Source organism: Typopeltis vanoorti, chromosome 18 (genome assembly GCF_054136105.1).
Source record: "Typopeltis vanoorti isolate ZY-2024b chromosome 18, IOZ_Tvanoo_1.0, whole genome shotgun sequence".
Lineage (NCBI taxonomy): Eukaryota > Metazoa > Arthropoda > Arachnida > Uropygi > Thelyphonidae > Typopeltis > Typopeltis vanoorti.
In genome coordinates, this window is record NC_143566.1 from 68,122,054 (window position 1) to 68,144,766 (window position 22,713).

Genomic DNA, 22,713 nt, shown 5'->3' on the forward strand with positions numbered 1-22,713 from the left:
GGGATAAATTAACTGTGGAAAAGGTACAAAGACGGATGACAAAGATCGTTTCAGGACTGTACAATTTTGGTTATGAGGATCGACTGAGGGAATGTGGACTGTAGAGTTTGGTGGATAGAAGAAGGAGAGGTGATATGCTTGAGACTTTTAAACTGTTGAAGGTGGTTACAGGGTTGACACTGGGGAGTTCTTTCGCTTGGTTGAACAGCAGGAAGGAGTGATGACAAGAGACCATCCCTGGAAGTTATGAAAGGAAAATGTGAGCAAGAGGGTAAGGAGTGGTTTCTTTTCATGGAGGGTGGTTGAACCGTGGAATGCATTGCTTGATGGAGTGGTGAGAGTGAGAACGGTCAATGAGTTTAAGGAGTGGTATGATAGACTTTGTGTTTCTTAGGGGGGGACCTCCCCTCGATGAGTCTTGACAGACTTTATGTTCTTAGGAAGGACCTCCCACGATGAGTCTTTTGACTCCATGAAGGTCTGAATAATAATAATATCTGTTTTCCTATTCTATATTCTATTTCATACTTAATATGCCATCATTGTGCCTCAATAGATAAAAATGTGTTATAAGTTCATTATTAAAAATGTAGCTAATATTTTCTGTTTCCTTGTTTTATTTTCACAGTTTGTCTTTTTTACTGTTGATTTTCTTGGTAAATTTGTTCTTGCAATTGATAATCATAACATCATCTATATAGAATAGAGAATTAAGCTTAATACCATGATATTAAGTTTAGTGTTAAACCTAATGTGTTCAAATATCACGTCAAATACTATTTTCCCAATGACATAGTCTAGATTATGAACAGTGAAGGTCATACGGTCTTGCCATACACCTGATGTAACATCACATCTTCCTGTGCATCATCAATTCTAATTGCTGATTTGCAAATATATGAGGTATCATTCATGTAATAATCTTGGATATTATTGCATGCTTATGGAATGGTACACAAGCCAGTGTGCCATCACTGTTTGTATATTGGCCACTAAGCTACTAAAACACAGTCCTGTTATTGTAAGAAAGAGCTCATATCACTTCCCCTTACTTTTAATAAACACCCAGACCTCAAAACCTGATCTGATTACTCTTCTTGGGTTGACTTACACTTCCAGCCTTTCCTCACACAAAGACATCTAGGCCACAACTTTTGCAGCCTCTCTAAAAAAAACTAAACATACTTTGCCACTGATGACACTACTTCTCACCTGTATTCCAAATTCACTCACATATGGATTACTGCTCATACATTTATGGTTTACCAAAACCTAAAACTGCTTGATGTTGTTCAGAAAATGATGCCTTTTACCAATTTACTCTACTCTCTTGTAAATGTTTGGTTTCTTCCTTATGTCTCTTCTATAGGTATGGACAATCCTATCAAACTGGCCCCATCATTCCTCTTCTTCTCCTCACTCTATCTTTCTCAAGGAATACATCCATCAGCTGTTTGCAAACAGCTGATTCCTTCTGTCTTCTTATCCAAACACTACAATGATGTGCTATAAGTCTTATGACATTTCATGCACACATTTATAAATAAATATATGTACTAAGAATGAATTTCATTATTCAATTTGAGATCACTGCTCTGTTTAATGGAAGCCTGAAAATTTGAAAGAGTTCCATGTTTGGTATCCAGAGCAGAGTTTCTAGATAATCTAACATAACCTAGTCCACCTTCAGTACTAATGTGCAAACAGAGTGACAAGCAGAGAACAGGAAGTATCCTCTTTATAAGGTTTGAGATATAAGTACATGACAGAATTCGTCAGATGGATTCACTAGGGATGAGAAAGTGGGTGAACAGGATCCAGAATTGAGTGACCAAAATTGTAACAGGTCTGTGGAATGCAGACATCCTTCCCCATGTGGACAGATTGAAGATTTGTTATCATCATTAATTATTATAGTAATGTGTGAAGTTTACGTCACTAGCAACTTCTTATCAATAATTTTCCTCCAAACTAATCAGTTAACTAACAAGACTCCAATATCAGCATATCTTATATTTCAGCTTTCAAAGTTTTTTGGAGTACATCATCTGCATATGGTAAAGAGCTGAGTTGAATATCTCCAATTTAATATCATTCCTAATACTACTTACCTTCATAATGTGATCCATATAGATGATGAATAACATTAATCCACCACACACCTATATCTTGGGGGGGGGGGGGGGAATTGTTTTGCTAAATTGTATTCCTTTCCCATTCTGTTTAAGTGACCATAGGATTAGCTCGGCTCACACACTATGGTTATGGTTATGCCACTGATATTATCTGTTCACAATGCAAATTTTTCTCAGAACTCTCATGTCTGTGGTCTCGTTTTTTGATAAAGTTTATTTATTTCTAATCCAGCTAACAAATTTGTAAGTTAAAATTTGTCTAAAAACTATTTTATTCCATATAAATTTATTCAGTTAACTTCATGCCATATCAGTTTGCTAAATCCGTTTGTCTATTTCCATATTTAGTTTGCCATCTTCACTAATAAAGTATGCCTATACTGCTGAAATGTTTTAGTTTTTCTAAAGGTTTCTCCAATGAATTTTTATAGTCTTTGGTCTTTTAACAGCTGATTTTCATATTAAATTTATTATAGCTGTCAATTTGGTTTGGAATTCTGCATTTATTTTGGAGTACATCATCTGCATATGGTAAAGAGCTGAGTTGAATATCTCCAATTTAATATCATTCCTAATACGACTTACCTTTACCCTGTTATTCATTATCTATATAGATAATGAATAACAGGGTAGATAATGTAAAAATCCTTGTCTCACACCTGATTAACATCAAACCATCTTCAAAATCTCCTTCAATTCTAACTGCTGATTTACAAAAATAAACTATATATACTGCTTGATATAATATACCATATAATTTTTAACACTTTGAACAACTTTACCTGGTACCTTGTCATATGCCTTTTCCAGATTTACACAATTCAAATACTGATCATTGTTATATTCCTATGATTTCTCAACTATCTATCTTAAAATTAAAATCTGTATTCATCTGCAAATATCACTTCCACAATTTTTCTTAGCCTCTTCTAAGATAACACAATTCAAATACTGATCATTGTTATATTCCTATGATTTCTCAACTATCTATCTTAAAATTAAAATCTGTATTCATCTGCAAATATCACTTCCACAATTTTTCTTAGCCTCTTCTAAGATAACACAATTCAAATACTGATCATTGTTATATTCCCTATGATTTCTCAACTATCTATCTTAAAATTAAAATCTGTATTCATCTGTAAATATCACTTCCACAATTTTTCTTAGCCTCTTCTAAGATAAGCATACACAAATCTCATCTGGAATTACTTAGCAAGGAAATTCTTCTAATTATCACATTCAGTCTTGTTTCCTCTTTTTTATAGACGGTTACTATGATAGCTCTACTCAAATCATTGGGAATTCAATCCTGTGACTAGGCTACCTGAATTATGCAGAAAAACTTTTATACCTCCATATCTGAGTATTTCGGGTTCAATATAATATACTTCCCTTGCCTATCCCCATTTCATATTTTTCATGGCTTTTTTCTACCTCTATTATTCATAAGTACTCCTGAGTGCATACCTCTTTGACAATTTTCTACCACAGCACTGTTGCTTCTTGTTTCATTTAGTAATTTTTCAAAATAATTGCTACAGACATCTCGAATATCTTCAATTTTCACGTCACCTTTTTCATCTTTGTTCTCTTTTTTAGTACTCTTTCCTCAATGTCTAACCTTCTTTAGTTAGACATTGAAGTTAGTAGTTTTAGAAGCTACTAGCTTCTTTAGTAGCTTCTAGAACATTTTGCAACCTTCCTGATATTTATTACTACTATTATTATTACATGACACTCCAGGGACTCATCAAGGGAGGGCACCTACTTTACAGCTCTCCATCTCCACCACTCAATCCACCAACTGCAACTACACCAATGCCATCTACTGCCAACCCCCCCACTAGTATTTTCACAGACAATCACAAACATTCATGCCCACGGCAGTATTCGAACCTGCAGCCTATGACTGGAGATCAGATATGCTAACCACTCAGCCAACCAGGCCAGCTTATCTTCTATATTCTTACCAAAGTCATCCCAAGACTTCTCTTTAGCTTCATTCACATATTGCTTGGATTCCTCACAGTTTTCTAGGTATTCTCTCAGAGCACACATACTGATTTACTTGCCTGAAATTTCAATATACTTTCTTCTTTTTATAGTTGCCTCTTTAACTCCTGGGGTCCACTATTATAAAACATACTGATCTTTCTATCTTTGAAAACAACTTCACCATGCACTTCCCTGCCATGTGATGAAGAAATTGATTTCTTTAATCAATGGGTCTCCATGGTTTCATTCTTGCCTTCAAACTCTAATTTTTTTTTCTTGATTGTATATTTGAGTCTATAGTTCAACTCTGAAAGCAACTCAAATTTTTATAAAGTATTACATATCATAATACTTATTTAGAAGAATGGTACTTGTTTTTGTATTCTTTGTTTTGGCAGCACCAATTATGTGAACCTGATATTTCTCTTGTCCTCCTATCAGTTATTACACTTCTTTTCCATTGATGGTTCATGTGATGATGGTGCCAATCTTTGCTCTGAAGGCAATTTGTGAAGTTTATTTCAGTAGTCTCTTTGTAATGTAATACAATTTCTGTCAAGACTTGAGTATCTTTTTTTCCCCTTAATTCTTAAAAAAAAAAAGGAGGAAATTTATTGGTTCACAATTATATTTCAAATAATGAATACAAAAAAAAAAAAAAAAAAAAAAAAAAAAAAAAAAAGTTGTCTGTTTCTTAGATTTTTTTTCCTGATTTTAATTTTGTAAACAAAGAAATGTTATTCTCTTCATTCTTTTATAAAATGTAAAATCAAACTGCAATCAAGTTCTATTTTACATTTACTGTTGTCATGACAACTTGAAAAAAAATAACAAATTCAGTATTGAACAACAAAAATAATTGAATGCAGTGACTCCAATTAGCAGACTCTTACAACTGTTAGCATAAAATACAGTTGATATTTGTTCATACATCTTGTTTTCACAAGAACTATTATGATGTCTCTCACAAATTAATATTATTCAAAGGGCTCCACCTTTGTTTTCTTTTTTACTGTTAATAATCTATTTCTTAAATTTATCTGTGCTTTTTTTTGTGTATAAGAGAACAGAGAGAAGGAAGACCAAGAAGCACCACTTCACACATGCTCATGGATGTGACAATGTGAGATGGTCTTTAAATGAATGGATAAGAGAGAGGCCATATATATATATATATATATAAAAGAGGTATAGTGTAGTCCAGGGGTCGGCAGCCTGCGGCTCTAGAGCCGCATACGGCTCTTTGAATGAATAATTACAGCTCTTTTCGTTATTAAACGATCTATCTAAACATAGAAGTAAAAAGAAATTTTTTGTAGGTCAAATGACCCCCTAATCATATGTCGATACTCAAAAAATGTCAGTTTACATTGGGCACGATCAGCCAGGCAGAGCGCTTTGCGAGCACTACTTTGTAGCGAACCTTAATCGCTACAAATTAAATTAATTTGTAACGAATGGCGATCACTATAGTAGCGCTACGATCGAGCAGTTGGCTCGGACACATTTATGATGTCACACTAGGCTAGCACATGTAGCACTTGCCTGTCTGAATGCACCCATTGTCTTCGCATATAGTGCAGATGTGGTCTGCAAATCTGCTCACTTTGTTAAAATAAGTAAAGGTTTTTGTATTGGATGTTGCAGTGCTTTCATTTACTGGTGATTGTGTTAGGTAACATGAATATTGTAACATTAAATTAAATATTAACAAAATAAAAATATTTTTACAGTATTTAAAATGTCAGTAAAGAAGAGAAAGATAGAACAAGAAAATCAGGAGTTTAAAAGTGAATGGACCGAAACCTACGCATTTGTAGCAAATACAGCAGGATTTCCAATGTGTTTAATATGCCATATATATATATATGGCATATCATATTAAAAAAACGAATATGTGAAAGAATGTTTTATTAAAATGTCTGAATATTTTTTCTGCAATTTTAAAAACAAAGCGGAAATAATTACAAAAATAAAAGACATGCCATTATCTGCTAAGATTGTAAGGGACAGAACTATACGAATGGCAGAAGATATAACAAATCAGCAGGTTACAGATCTAAATTCAACACCAGGATTCTCCATTGCCTGTGATGAATCATGTGCTGTGGATGACATTGCACAGATTGTACTTATTTGTAGATACATAAACTCTCAAGGACCTCAAGAAGAATTACTCGATATACTGCCACTCACAGGACAAACTCGTGGAGAAGACATTGAATCTGCTGTTACCACTTGCTTGAAAAGTAAGGGTATTAATATTAACAAAATAATATCTATTGCGACCGATGGGGCGCCAAGCATGAAAGGTACAAAAAAAGATTTTGTTTCTTTATTTAAAAAACATTTGCATGACGTGTTTTCCTTTCACTGCATAATCCATCAAGAGATAGTTTGTGCACAAACTTTTCCAAACGAGATAACAGTAATGATGGATTTGGTTGTAGAAATTGTTAACAAAATAATGGCAATACTGCTTCATCATTGGAAATTTTGTGAAATTCTTAAAGAAATCAATCGCGAATATTTCGATCTTCTTTTGCATAACAGAATAAGATGGCTTTCCAGAGGTGCGATGTTGATACGATCTGCCACCTGCCTTAGAGAGGTTAAGTTGTTTCTAAGACAAAAGGACCTTGAATGTGCACAGTTAGAAGATACTCATTTACAAAAATTCTACTTTATGGTGGATATGACTTCCTATTTAAACGAACTAAATAAGAAACTACAGGGAAAGGGAAATACAGTAGTTTTGCTTTTAGAAGAAGTGATTTCGTTTGAACAAAAATTATATTTGTTTGCGACAGACTTAGAAAAAGGCACGTTATTACATTTTCCTACGTTGAAGAAATATCAACAAGAACAAGCTGATAATTTCATAAATTTGACCTTTTACAAAGAAATTGTGGTAAATATGCGATCTGAATTTAATGGGAGATTTGAGGAGTTTAGAAAGAACAAAGCAACTATGTCATTTTTATTGCGACCACTTGAAATTAATCCTGCTGAATTAAATTTTTCACCTTTTGCTGGAATTGATGAGGCTGCATTTCAACTTGAGTTAGAGGACCTGAAAACCAAGGATTTGTGGAATTCAAAAATTAGAAATCTTAAAGCTGACCTAGAGGAGTTGGAAAGACAAAAATCTACCCTTGCAATAAAACACAAATGGTCTGAAATAGAAGATCTTAAAAAGCAAGATCAAATTGTATATGACACATGGAATTGTTTACCGGACACTTACATTCAGTCAAAAACATATGCATTTGGACTGCTATCGATTTTCGGATCGACATATTTGTGTGAGCAAATATTTTCTAACATGAATTAGATTTAGTAAATTATCTTTTTAGATTTTAAGTTATGGTTCAAGTTCAGAATATTGCACATTTCTTTTAATGTATTTTAGTATTATTAAACTTTTTTTTTCTGTATGAAGTGCGAGGACTCAATTTACTTAATTATTGTCGAAGTTAAGATTAAATTTTAAGGATAGAGTGAATCATCATAGTAAGTTACATCTAGGATCTTACTTGCATGCTTAAATTTTAAGTATAGAAATCTGATACCATTCACATGCTATTTTTACAATAGGCACAGTAGACATAATTTAATAGTTTAAAACATTCACAATGGTGCAATCTACGACAGGATTTAATAAATAAATAATACATTAAACTTTTTACGAATAATAAAAAGTTTTAAAACCTTCTTCAATAGTGCTAAATAAATATAATATCTCCATACCACATTCAAATACCTCAAACCCTCATCCACTCAAACTACATGCTTTATTACATCCAGTAAGCTCTTCCCAAACTTTATATGAAACACTCTGTTACATTGTGGGTTTCTGACAGCACATTAACACAAGATGAACACAATATGTTCATCACGTGTTAATGTTCATAAGAAATAACAACAACACCCTGGTTATTGTTAGGAATGCCAAGATCACTTCAATGCATCTACAGTAGCCTATTTTGGCACGATGAGACATGTATTGCATATTTTTATTTGTGTCTATTTTTGTGTCATTGATAATTGCATTAATTTACCAAAAATTTGGGAGACGGTCATTTTAACTGTAACATTGTAACCTTGAGAGCAAAACAAAAGTGGGATATAATGGTTACTAAGTGTAAAAAAAAATGAAAGAGAGAAAAAAAAAAATCAGTTGACCTTTAAACTGACAAGTCATGTAGTGTATCTTTACTTACTTGTGTCTCAGTCACAGGTGGGTAAACAAGAGAACACATTATTGCAGTTCAATGGAAGCAATGGTTAGTATTTTGTAATTCAAACAAAGGGCTATATTATAATCAATTTTTAAAAATGATAAATAAAAAAAAAATATGAGCACTAAACACTTGTGACTACTTCACAAAATGTTGTGATACAATCTGAATAGTTGAGACTTTTTTTTTCCTCTAGAAGGTAAAAGTGTTATCTATTCAGCTCAAAATGCAGATTCTAATCAACCTCCAATTGAATTGCAATAATCCTAGTACCCACTATGTATAACAAAATTATCTTGCTGTACTTGTGTTGAGACTCAAGTTAAATAACTAGGATGGGCAGACTGCTAATTGGCTTGCACCTTTATCACTCACTCTGATATTCCATCTAATCCCACTGATGTGCATCTGCATCAAGATCAGGTAAATTCTTTATCTTCACCTCATCCACCATCTAGTTCAGTGTTTCTCAAAGTGTGGTAAGCGTACCCCTAGGGATACGCGAAAGGTCTTCAGGGGATATGTGGCAATTTTCAGCTATGCATCATTAATGCATGGAATCATATTTCTCTGGTTGAATCGATTAGGGTTTTCTTCAAGGCTTGCCACTGAATCTCCAAGTTTTGGTTCCAGTTCTCAAACTCTTTCATTTTTTCTTCAATAATCTTTGTGTATTTTAGTCTACAGTTCACATCTGAGAGCTGATCAACTTTTATTCGCTTTAAAACTTTCTTACATGTTATTCTTTTCAATATGAAATTCAATTTTATTCTGCTCAAGACTAAATAGTGATCACTTCCAATTTCAAATCCTCTGTAACTCTGGTGTCCTTCACCAGGGAGAAAACATCACTATCAACAATAATATAGTCAATGAGACTTTTCTTATTTCTTGCCTCTTCTCTCCATGTGAATTTGTGTACATTTTTATGTTGGAACATGGTGTTAGTAATAACCAGTCCATGTCCTGAGCAGAAATCCAACAGGTATTTGTCATTATTATTAGCTTTGATCTTTTCTCCAAATTTTCCCAAAACATTTTTGTATGTCTGACAATCATTTCCCACTCTGCTATTTAGATCCCCAACAAGAACTAACTTTTCCTTTTTCATTGTGTCAGCTGCTTTCTCTAAAGACTCAAAAACTTCCTCCACTTCTACCTTAGTAGAACCTTCTGTGGGACCATAGGCACAAATAAGATTCATTGTTCGGTTCCCCATTCTGATATCTGCCCACCTCACTCTACTTGAGACTGCCCGTCTCATATTTTGTGTTGAATACTATGGCTACTCCTGCTTTTCCTTGATTGTCATTGTCTGAATATAACATTTTGTATTTATTACTCAGAAAGATCTCACCAGTTTTTGTTTTTTTTTTTTGTTGTAAAGTCTCAAATCTTTAATTTTAGATATGAAGTCACTTGTATCTTTAATATAAGAAAAGGAATGAAGAAAGGAGATTTGAAAGAAACTTCAAAATCTTGTATGTAGGGCTATGCAATTCATGATTGAATGCGAAGAATATCCTGGTTTATGGATCTTTGGGGGTATTGCGATGGGGTTCTCCAACTAATATCTCCAATATGCTAATTTCTAGAACTAGAAGAGAAAATTTCAATGATTAACACAAAACCACCAAGGTGACTTCATTATATGGATGATGTTTTTGCTCTGTGGAATAATTTATGTGAACAACTAGATGAACATCTTATAATAAATTAATATCCTTCATCACAGAATCAATTTCACTATGGAACTTGAATCAAATGGATTTTCATAAAAAGTGAACTGGAAGGCTCCTTATCAACATCTGTTTTTCGTAAAACTTTCTTTTTGGATCGATATGTCCATCAGACTTCAGTTCACCATCCATCACAAAAATATGGCAATATTACATGCCTTCTTTCTGGAGCTCATATTATTTGTTCTTCATCTATTCTATTTCAGAAAGAAATTTCTACAATTAAAGAAACTACCATTCTCAACAGATACAAATCTAAAAACAGCAGAGAAGATTATGAACTATTTTTTTTCTTCACCCTCCATTAGAAGGGAAGACTTACACAGAATTGACATCCCACATATTATAAGCATTTCAGAATGCATTTTTCGCACTTTAAAGAAGTTCAATATTTCCACACCGTTTAAGCCTATAAATTTAATTAGCTCATCAATACCATTTCCGAAAGATAAAATTCCATCTCTACTGCTACCTGGAGTCTATTCAGTCCCATGCAACTGCAAGTTATTCTACTTTGGACAAACAGGCTGATCTGTTTCTATATGCCTTTCTGAACACCACGCCTACAATTTCTCCAAAAAACAGAAAAAATCTCATAGAACATGGGATTAGTAATACTAGCCACAGGATCCTTCGGAATGAAACCAAATTACTACACAGATATTTCTATAAATATGAGCATCTCTTAAAAGAAAATCCCAAACTGCTCTGGCATCACCTAATTCTCAACAATGAATTCTCTATGCCAAAAATCTAGGAAATTATTATTAAGAACAATAATGTTTAATTATATAATTTTTTATATTTTTTTAATAATCACATGAGCACACTTCAACTGATCCTAATAGTAATGTTTTTTTACCTGGCTGCCTCACGACTGCATATAAGGAGAGATTCCACCCTTCATATACCTTCAAATGTTGTTTATTTTTTTATACTGAAATAATTTTTACAGAAATACTTTGTTTATTTCTGTTTTACACTGACAAAGATCTACAATACATGAATCAAAATATTTGTAATTAATCCATCTTAGGTAAATATTTTCAAATGTGTCTACATGTTATAAGAATAAATAATGGACAGTTATCCATTAAATACAAAAAATAAAAGATAAAATAAACCTGAATGACTATTTTAATAATATGACTATTTAATAATAATGGGAGATTTCGATGCCAGAATAGGGAACATTCCACTTCGTACAAATATTGGAATCAATGGTGAAGCTACTTGTAATAGAAATGGATACTTAAAAATTACTAATACTTTTTTCAAGGATAAAGATTGCCATAAATTCACTTGAGAAACAAGAAACCTAAAAAAGCATAATAGACTACATAATAGCTAATAGGAAAATAGCTAACATCATGCTAGGTAGGAGGGTATTCCGAGGTAAGGAAACAGAATCAGATCATTATTTTTACAAGGAAAACTGATAATACTCCCACAATAGTTTAAAATTAACCAAATGAGAATCCTTTAGAGTTCAACTCATAGATGATAAAAGTATTAATTACCTCTATTTGCAAAGAATAAATGAAAATCTACAGCAAATAAAAGAAAACAGTGATATAGAAAAGGAATGGAATCATTTAAAACCCAAACAAGAAACACATTGTTTTTCTTCCTTCTCTTTAATCTTGTCCACACATGGTACTGTTCTGTCATAGGTGTTATTAACGTATAATCATCAACAATTTTCACTCTACTGCTGGATGAAGGCCTTTCCAAGATGACTCCAAGACTGTCTGTCAGTGGCTTTTTCTCCATGTCATTCCTGCAAATCTGATCATTTCATCAATCCATCACAATTTTAAGGTTGTTTTTTACTCCCACAGAATTCAGTCCAGTACTTCTGTCAACCAATGATCTTGTCTTCAAGTAATATGTTCATTGCCACTTGAGATGCTTTACTCTTTCTATAATGTCAGAGACTTTAGTTTTGAGTTCTCATCCAAGTATTCTTTTTTGTGATCCAGTCTGGTGATATCAAGAATACATCTTTCTATATTAACAACAGCATCCCAGAGATAAAGTGAAGGAGGGTCATGGGATACAACTGCAGTGAGTGACCAATATCTCTGATTATCTGCACACTTAAACAGGAGTGATACCCTGAATTAGCTCTGATCTGACCTTACGTCAGCTACAAGAACATTGGTATCTGCTCCACTATGTGAGAAAGGATTCAAGAAGGTGGTCTGTATGCAACATGTAGAGGTAGTCAGCATGTCCCTATCTCTAAATCACAAGAGAGAATGTGAAATGAGCAAAGCTCCACATTAAGTGGATCCAAGACCAATGGGGTCAGTATTGTTTTCAGATGATGAGTCCCAATTTTCTCTACAAAGTGATATTAGGCATGTTCTGATCTGGACATGTTACTGTACTCTAATATCCAGTAACATGAAAGGGACACTTATGATGGAGGCTGTGCAAGGGTTTGGGAAGGCATCTCATTGGGTGGATACACCATCCTAGGAAAGGACAAGCATTATCATCATATCCTACATGATGATAATGCTTGTCCTCATCAAGTGAAGCTTATGGACCAATACCTTCAAGAAGAAACTATCGTATATATGGACTAGCCAGTCAGGTCTCCTGACTTTATTGAACATGTCTGCAATGCTCTAGGTAAGTGTGTTGCTGCTCTCAATCCCCTGCTCCCCAAAACTTTGGGGCTTAGATGAGCTTTGCAGGAGCAATGGTTGTTATTGTCAACTGAGTTCTAGACACCATTATAAAAAGCATGAAACATTGTTGTGAGGACTGTATCACTGTGTTCCTCAATAAGGAATGTTCCTTATTGAGGCACTCTGACAATCTTATTCTGACCTCATGTTTTTGACCACTGTCTTCATTGTTACTGAATTAAATTATTTATTTACAATTTTTGTAGGTGTTTCTTTCACATCTCATATCATACTACTTTCACCAAATTGCAAAAACATTCGTTGTACAGTTTTGCATTATCATGCCTTTTCTCTTTGTTCCTTGATTTATAAAAACCAGCATAGCTGAAATATTTTATTTGTTCTAGAGGTTCTTCATTGAGAATGCAGTTGTTTTATGTTCCTGCCTATTTTCATAGTTTTGGTCTTTTCTATAATTTTCATGACAAATTTGTTACAGCAGTTATTCAGTTTAGTTAGAGAATCCTAGAGACTTGCACTAGATGTGTTTAGGAGTGCAACATCAACTGCATGAAGCACAGAGCTAAGTTTGATATCTCTGATTTTAATATCAGGTTTGATGCAGCTTTCATTCATGTGATCCATATACAATTGATGATGAATAAGAGTGGAGATAATGTGCATCCTTCTTACCTCTGATTTTACATCAAACCAGCTTCCTGTACTTTGTTCAATTCTAACTGCTCACCTACAACTTAAATATAGCTTATATATTGCTTGTATAATTTTTCATTTATCCCATATAACTCAAACAGCTTCCTTTAGCAGATCTACAAAACTTAAATACAGATCCTTGTTACATTTCTGATTTCTCAACTATTTGTCGTAAATTGAAAATCTGATCCTGACAATCTTTTCTGACCTGAATCCAGCTATTCTCCATATTTCTCTTCCATAATTTTTCTCAGCCTTTTTTTTTTTTTTTTTTTTTTTTTTTTTTTTTAAATTCAATGTCTGGTGAAAGTGTTTCACTTGCCTATCTCTGCTCTGGGTGTAGTTCACAATTCATTATGAAAACCTAATTCAAATGTGAACTCCCATACTACAGAGATGTAATTAATGCTCACATTCTGATGGTATCATGGTAATATCATCCTCTTGTGTCATCACTATTTTCCTCCAACTCTTGTATAGATAACCAAGATAGGATTATTAGTCTTGATACTAATAAGTCTCCTAATCTAGATGGTGTCCCTCCAATTTTGTTCAAAATTTGTGCTTGAATTGACACCTATTCTGTACCAGCTACATAAACTGCCAAACTTATCTGGTATGTTGCCACCACCTCAGTGTCTTCAAGTGATAGAGAAGGTCATCAACAAGTACTTTCATCATTACTTGGAGACCAATCAGCTATGCTCATCCCTATAAATCAATGATCCCCCTCTCTCTCTTTCTCTTTAACTTCAAATCTTATCCATAGTAATGCTGTTGACATTACTCTCCATTTCTTTTCTTCATTTGAGAAACCCTGTAATACTTAAAAATTCAGACTACAAGATCTTTTATAACCAATGTCTTAAACACTGCCATAATTCTGAACTGGGCAATCCTCCTAATGAATTTAGGTACTATCAAATTCAAATTTATCAAATTTCAATGCTATCAGTCTTTCATATTACTCAGGAGAAAAATTTTACTTTACTTCCTCTTACTTTTGATATTCTGATCTTGTGATCTCATGTGTGGGATTAGTATTTAAAATAAAAATTATGAATCTCTGTTTGAACTGTGTTTTGTTTATTTAGCTTTGCGGTAAAATTCTGTTTGACCTTAAGTCTATATGGAACTATGCTGCATGATAGCAATGGCTGGAAAAAAAAAAAAAATTGAATAATAACATTCTATTTGTTATCATGGTGTCTCCCTACCTTCATGTAATCCACCAAATTTTACTAGTACAATTATCAGCAACTTTATAACGTATCAATACACCACAAATACAAAGACATATAAAAGGAAACAGAAAAATAAGCAGAGGCTCAGAAATTTCAATGAGTTTCTGCTATTCATAATGAAAAATTAAATACCTTTAAAAGATATTACTTGTTGAAGATTAGAAACTACTGCTTGTAACTGTGATACTTCTATAACAAGAAAAAAATTATTATAATCAATAACTAAACCACAAAAAAAAATAATAATAATGATGATGCTATACTCAACACCATATTTCACAATTAAATGAAATAAGAATAAAAATAATTAATTATATTCTTATTACAGAGACTCCATTAAAAGACCTAGGTGTGAATCCTGCCTAAGGTAATGAATCTTTATCAAGATTTTTCAAATGAAGGTGAATTATAGAAATTTTTCATTTGGTGACAAATTAAATTCAACTTGCCAAGAAATTATATTCTTGTTTAATATAATTGCACATGTACATATGATAAAGCATATGTACATGTGTTTTATCTCAGCACATGTACATAAGACTTCACATCAATTCCCATAGCACACACACCTTCTTGGCAAGTTTAATTCAATTTCCAAACCAAGTGAAAAAAACTTTCTACAACTATCTGATCCAGAGAGTAATTTAATAACAAAGTAATATACCTTTTTACTATTTGAATGGAAAATATATGACTTCTGCATTAATTTAACCATGGTATCTCTTCTGGGTCTTGCTACCAGTGATATGATTTTCCAGACATGTGAGAAAATTCACTAAAGTGGCCTCAATCACTGCATTCCATTAGATGTTTGCCTATGGTATAGCTTTCACTGACATGGCCTTTATTGCTGCCCTTTGGCAGATGTTTGTTTTTTTCTGGGAAATGAGCAGTTCTGCTCAGTGGTAGGGTATGCCTGTCACTGAGTAGAACCACTGCTAAATATTTTTGAGTGATCACAAGTTAATGAGTGAAAATGATCCTTTGGGTCAATCACTGAGGTTAGCAATCTAAGGGATCACCTAGTTTTTGGAGATGACCCTTTACTTATACAAAGGTCTGATCCTTCCCATAATGCACAGCAATATACACTTCAGAAAGAAAGCTTGTTTTGCATTATGGGATACTAAGGCAACTGATGTGAAGGACATTAACCTCTATATACAAATAGTCTAGTCCTGAAGACACTTCATGTGCAAACAAACATTGTTTGCTTACACTTGGATAAAAGATTAAACAAGAATATAACTTCTTGGCCAGTTATAATTTAACTGAAGGTGAGTTAGCCAGTCTCTTCCAGTCTCTGGAAGGTAAAACCTGTAACCTCACATTGAGGTTACTGGTTTTTCCTTCCAGAAACAAAGACTTTTCATCCTGCAAAATGACCTTTATATATAAAAAAGCCAGCCACAAGAAGAACACACACAATTTACAGACATAGCAGATAAGATTAAATTGCTATCACTGACAGTAAGCAGGTTTCCATTATAAAAATTATAATCGGTAGTGAGTCAACTCTCACTATAGCAAACTTACTAAAACCATTTCAAAGTAGTGAGCAAAACCCCATAGGATGCTATCTTGAAATTCATAATCACAAACTATCTACTGCAATAAACCATTGTGGTCCCCACAAATTTGCTATAGCAAGAGCCAAATGTATGTGTATTTATATATATGTTTATTATTTTTATGACTATTTAGCCTATTTTTGTTTAGGAGTACCCCTTTTTTTTTATAATATCATCGGTTTTTTACTCAAATTCTTGGACATTACTGATGTTTTATATGGAGAGATATATGAAGAATATGTAGGAGGAAAAAAAAAAAAAAAAATATATATATATATATATATATATAGGAAGAATAAAACCCGGACATACCTTTGTGGGATCTAGCTTGCTCTTCTTTTTCAGTGGCATCCCAGCATATGGTGATATATATATATATATATATTCATTGTTGAAGGAAGGAAATATGAATGAATGGAAGAGAGGATCGGAAAAGTGAGGTATGAGAGATGTGGGAGAATTATTGGTGAGGCAAGAGGTATGTCAACTTTTTTTGAACTCGGGTGTTTTTATATTTTTTTTTTAATTATTAAAGGTGGGCAGAGAATACTTTGGGATGTGGGCGAACATAGAAATTTTTGGGAAAGGAGAAGGATATTATGGGATAATATCAGGGGTGGGAGAATGGGGTTGAGCCGTTTTGACAGTGCATCATCTTCGGCGCTCATGGGGGGAAGTGGAAGCTATGTCATGCCGGCTTGGTGTTTCTGTCTTTGGTGTATCTGTGTTGTATTCTATTGGTCAGAGTCATCAGCTAAATTTTTATATTATGGAGCTTCCAACTCTTGGAAATTATTTAGGGCAGGTGGACGTTTATTGAGTTTTTGTCACATTTTATGGCTATCATTTCCGATATTCTACGCATTGTTTCGTTTTCCTGTATGTCTACTATTATAGTCTTGTCGATTTGTGGAATAGTTCTTGTAGTCTTTCCCACAAAGATCTCATAGTAGAACCCTTGTAGGTAGGTGACATCACAGTCTTGTTGGCAAGGAAATTTCTAAACCACATTTTTTGTGGTGTTCTAGTATTTCTTTGTGTGTGGGGGGGATTTAGTAGGTTTCAGAAGTGCTGCCAATTTTCGTTTGTGGTGAACACCAGCTTATAGTCGGTGTTTGAAAATGTAGTTGTAGACATTAATTAAATTAAGGGGATATTAGATCCCACATTGTTTTAAAACCGAATAAGAAACTCAAAGATTGGAATCAGAGAGTTTCATGTCGAATATAGTATAAAAAAACTATAAAAGTATCGGCGAATACTAGCGTGAGCTAAATGCAAGTAGTCCTAGAATGTAGTACAAACACAGGCAACTCGTTGCAAAGGTGTGTAAAGTTCTGATCGCTATTCTTGGTATTTTCCATAATGTAAAAACACATTTCCTAGGAAATGTATGCTGTTATTACATTATGGTGGGAGGTCACTACCCAGACCGGTTTCAGCCTTTATTAAGGCTTCATCAGTGAGTAGCTAGACCAAATTAATACCAAAGGGTATAGTGAAAAGAACTTATATACTCTGCTATACGAGTTGTCCAAAAGGTGCACACCCATTAAGTTACTTAAATATAAAGAGCCAACAAGCTTCATTTCGGCGATATGAAGCCTGTTGGAACTTTATGTTTAAATAGTTGTAGACTTTGTATGTGTTTTGGACATATGGCAGTTTGATGATTTTTGTGTTGGGAAGTTTATTTTGGTTGTTGGATTGCTTTGAAGGGTTTTTGCTGTTTTTGTTAACATAATTTATTAGCTGTGTTGTGTAGTTTCAATTTTCAAAAATCTGTGATAACTTCTTTATCTCTATGTTGAGATAATTGTGTGCAGTCAAAAACTTGTAAGCATTTATAAACTGTGCTAGGATGACTGATTTTTTAATAGTATTAGGATGGTGTGAGCTGAAGTGGAGGTAGTTTCCGATATGTGTGGGTTTGTGGAATATTTTTCTGTTGTGGAATACATATCAGAAACTACATCCGACTTTACCAAATCCCCCCCCCTTCAGTTCAGTCATACTTCCTTCCTTCAACAATGAATGTATATCGATACATCAGGATGCCACTGAAAAAGAAGACAGCCAGCAACATCCCAAAAGGGTATGTGTTCTTATTCTTCCTATATATATATATATATATTTTTTTTTTCTTCCTATTTTTTTCCTCCTACATATTCTTCATATATCTCTCCATATAAAATCTGTGTAAAATTTTCAAAGATCCGTGTTAACTTCTTTATCTCTGTGTTGAGATAATTGTGTATAGTCGAAAACTTGTAAGCATTTATAAACTGTGCTAGGATGACTGATTTTTTAATAGAATTTTGAGATGGTTTTTTTTATATATAAAAGTGGAGGTTGTTTCCAATATGTGTGGGTTTGTGGAATATTTTTGTGGAATACATATCAGAAACTACATCTAACTTTTTCGACCCCCCCCTTCCATTCAGTCATACTTCCTTCCTTCAACAATGAATGTATATCGCCATATGCCAGGATGCCACTGAAAAAGAAGATAGACAGCAACATCCCACAGAGGTATGTCTGATTCTTATTCTTCCTATATATATATATTTTTTTTTCTTCCTATTTTTTCCTCCTACATATTCTTCATATATCTCTTCACATAAAACATCAGTAATGCCCTAGAATTTGAGTAAAAATCCAATGATATTATAAAAAAAGGGGTATTGTGTACATACACGCACACTACTATTAAAAAGGCAAGAACACTACACACTACATGTTCTTAAAGACCAGTCTACCTGTTTACAGAAGCAAATAACTTAAGTTTTAAAAATTGAACAATCCTGCCACCTTCATACAAGATTAAACCTATAAAGCTCTCACATCACAGAATGGTTTGAACCCAGTTGTTACCTGGCTCAAATAATTCTGTAAGTTGTATTTCTTACTTGGTTATAGTGAGTATGCTAATTATATAACCAACCCAGCCAATAAATAACAAGCAAAATATACCACTCTTATTCTTAGCCAGCTAGCATATGGCTTATAGCAGTTGACAAGATTGTGAAGTCTGGAATAGCAGAAATGACAGTAATAAGAATATCTTATCCCATCTTCCCTTTCAGGATAAGCCCAACAGCTTATCACAGACAAGTAACTGAACATCTTAGAAACCTGCTTACTATCAGTGATAGGCGAGTTAATCCTATCTGCAAATTGTGCATGTGTTCTTCATTGTGTGTGTATTCTTCACAGTTTTTAGAAACCTGTAACCTCACATGGAGGTTGCAGGTTTTTACTTCTGGAAACTAAGACTTTTCATCCTGAAAAATGGCCTCTATATAAAAAGAGCCAGCCAGAAGAACACACACAATTTACAGACATAGCAGACAATGAAGATATGATTAACTTGCCTATCACTGACAGTAAGCCGGTTTCTAAGATGTGAAGTTACTTGTCTGTGATAAGCTATTAGGCTTATCATGAAAGGGAAGATGGAATATGATCTTCTTATTACTGTCATCTCTGCTATTTCAAACTTCACAATCTTCACAACTGCTATATTATTATTATGGGCAACTCCACAGAGTCCTCAGACTCATTGAGGGAGGCCCTAAACATCATGTCAACACAACTATTCGACATTCTCACAGTATCTATCATACCTTGCCTTGAGCTCATTCACTGTCATAGTGCCCACAACAGACTCTGGCAGCTTATTCCACTCATTTACCACTCTAAAAGTAAAGAACCCTGTTCTAATACCCTTGCTAACCACACTCTTGCCCAGCTTCCATGGATGTCCTCTAGTTCTCCCACCACCAGCTCAAAAATATCCTCGGAATTAATCCTATAGAAACCCTTTAGCAATTTGAATGTTTCAATCATATCTCCCCTTTTCCGCCTATCAACTAATTTCTGCAACCCACAAATCTTCAACCTGTTCTCATAAGGTTCATTCCATAGACCTGCTATCATCTTGGTCACTCGCCTCTGGATTCTCTCCACCTCTTTCCCATCAAGAAGAAACCTCGGTGACTAAATCTGGGCACAGTAGTCGAGATGAGGTCTTATCAAAGCTCGGTACAGAGGTACAATAACTTGCTTGTCTCTGCTCGTCAAAGTATTTTTCAACAACCAAGTGAGTTGATGAGCTGATTTAGACCCTTTTGCAATGTGTCCCCTAAACTTCATCTCCCTATCCACCAGCACTCCCAAGTCCCTGGCCTCATCAATCTCATGGAGTACAGTTCCACCAATGTGGTATACTGCTGCTAATCTTTTCACCCCAAAATGCATAACCTTACATTTTGTCACATTAAATTAACATCCATTCTTCTTAGCCCAGAACTCCAATCTATCCAAGTCTTCCTGCAAGATTTTGACATCTTCTGCATTCATTATTGCCCTACCTAACTTTGCATCATCAGCAAACAAATGAACTGTTCCTCTTAGATCTTTCCCTATGTCATTAATGAACAAATTAAACAGCAGTGGTAACAGAACCCTGCAGCACACCACTAGTCACAGGCCGTCTTTTGGACTATACTCCTGAATAACCTACTCTCTGATATCTCTCCATCAACCACCCACCTATCCATCTCAACAACCCTATATCCATTCCCATACGTTGTAGTTTACGGATTATAATTCCATATGGTATCCTGTCAAATACCTTAGCCAGGTCAGCAGTATCACTATAAACCCATTACCCTTATCCAGTTCAGTCATCACTGTGTTATAAAACTTGAGCAAGTTACTGAGGCATGATCTACCCTTCACAAAGCCATGCTGTCCCCCGTACAGTATCTCATTATCATCAATCCATTCCTGTATTTTTCCCTTGACTACTTTCTCCAAGACCTTGACAACGACTCCTGATATGCTGATCGGTTGGTAATTTGCAACAGTAGTCTTGGATCCTCCTTTATGCAGTGGAACTATTTTCTCCTCTTTCCACACCTTTGGGACTAAACCAGACCCAAGACTCAGATTAAACAACATGGTCAAGGGCACTGATAATTCTTTAGTCGCTTCACGTAAAACCCGTTGCAGGTATACCATCCAATCCCACAGATATATTCACATTAAGGTTCTGTAATAGACTATTCACCTCCACTTCACTCATCACAATTCCCATATAAAATAATGGTTCCTTCATTTTTTCAATGTCACCACCTAGATGATATACTCTTGCAAAGTGCTCGCTCAGTAATTCCACTATAGACTGATTCAGTGACCTCCTTACCATCGGCATTCCTTAAAATCATTCTGCCTTGTACAGTTTTTTTTTTTGCTTGCAGCATATTGAAAGAACTGTTTGGGATTCTCTTTAGCTTGCATAGCTAGTGTCCTTTCATAAACGGCTTTTGTTTTTTTACCACACTCGTTACCCTTCTGGCCTGCGCTTTATACTGTTCATGTGCCTGCAGGTCACCTTTTCTTTAAATTCCCTCCACAGTTGCTTCTTTTTTTGAAGCTGAAGCTTAATGGTGTTATTCATCCATTTAACCTCTACTTGTTTTACTATTCAGCCCTAGGTATACAATTAGCCATAACCTCCTGTAAATTCTCCTTGACCACTGCCCATGCTCCCACCTATATGAAGCCATATGCTGGCTGGCTAAGAATAAGGGTGGTATATTTTGCTTATTATTTATTGGCTGGGTTGGTCATGTAGTTAGCATACTCACTGTAACTAAGTAAGAAATACAACTTACAGAATTACTTGAACCAGGTAACAACTGGGATCAATTTTAAATTTTTAAAATTGAACAATCCTGCCACCTTCGTACAAGGTTAAACATATAAAGCCTTCACATCACAGAATGGTTTGAGTCCATTTCGTACCTGGTTCAAGAAATTCTGTAAGTTGTATTTCTTACTAGGCCATGGAAACTATTATAAATTTCTTGAGATCCAAGAATTAGAAATATATTCCAAATATTCCTGAAAAATTTTGTATATTTGCCACACCCAATTTCAAATGCTAAACTGATAAATATTTATAAACAGATCCATTTTAGACAAACTTATTTACCACTTCAATAAAATTTAGAATAGTTTTCTGCAATAAGTGATATTTCTTTTACCTGAGAGAAGAGGACTTGCAAAGGGCAATGTGTAATCATTTAATGAGATAGTCAACACTGAAATAAGCCTTTGTAATTATTAAGGAAAGTAGCAACAGCAAGTCAATATTAATACACTGTAATTCTATTCCAAGATTTCATAGGAGACATATAGCTCTTTGATACTGATGCTAAGATAAGCAAAATAATCAGGAATGCAAATGCAACACATACTGCACTTTCAAAATGACTTTAACAGGCTGAATTTGTGTGCATGTGAAAATGTTGTCAATTCAATGTTAATAGTAACTGTTGGCATGCACTTTGGTGAGATCGATATCCAATTATAATAGGAGAATTCTGCTAGAAGAAATTGGTGGCCCGGGATCTTGGAGATTTA

The 22,713-nt window shown here is 34.2% G+C and overlaps 1 protein-coding gene across 2 annotated transcripts in view; it reads right to left on the bottom strand.

The window, feature by feature from the left end:
• Window positions 1-22,713, bottom strand: part of LOC150096743 (coiled-coil domain-containing protein 152-like) — a 153,775-nt gene that overhangs the window by 86,968 nt on the left and 44,094 nt on the right. The window contains exon 4 of one of the 2 annotated variants that reach the window (XM_090408439.1): window positions 14,843-14,899. The exons of the other annotated variant lie outside the window; for it this stretch is intronic. Coding sequence (XP_090264565.1) covers window positions 14,843-14,899 — 57 coding nt within the window. The remainder of the gene's footprint in view (window positions 1-14,842; window positions 14,900-22,713) is intronic. 2 annotated transcript variants of the gene reach the window in all.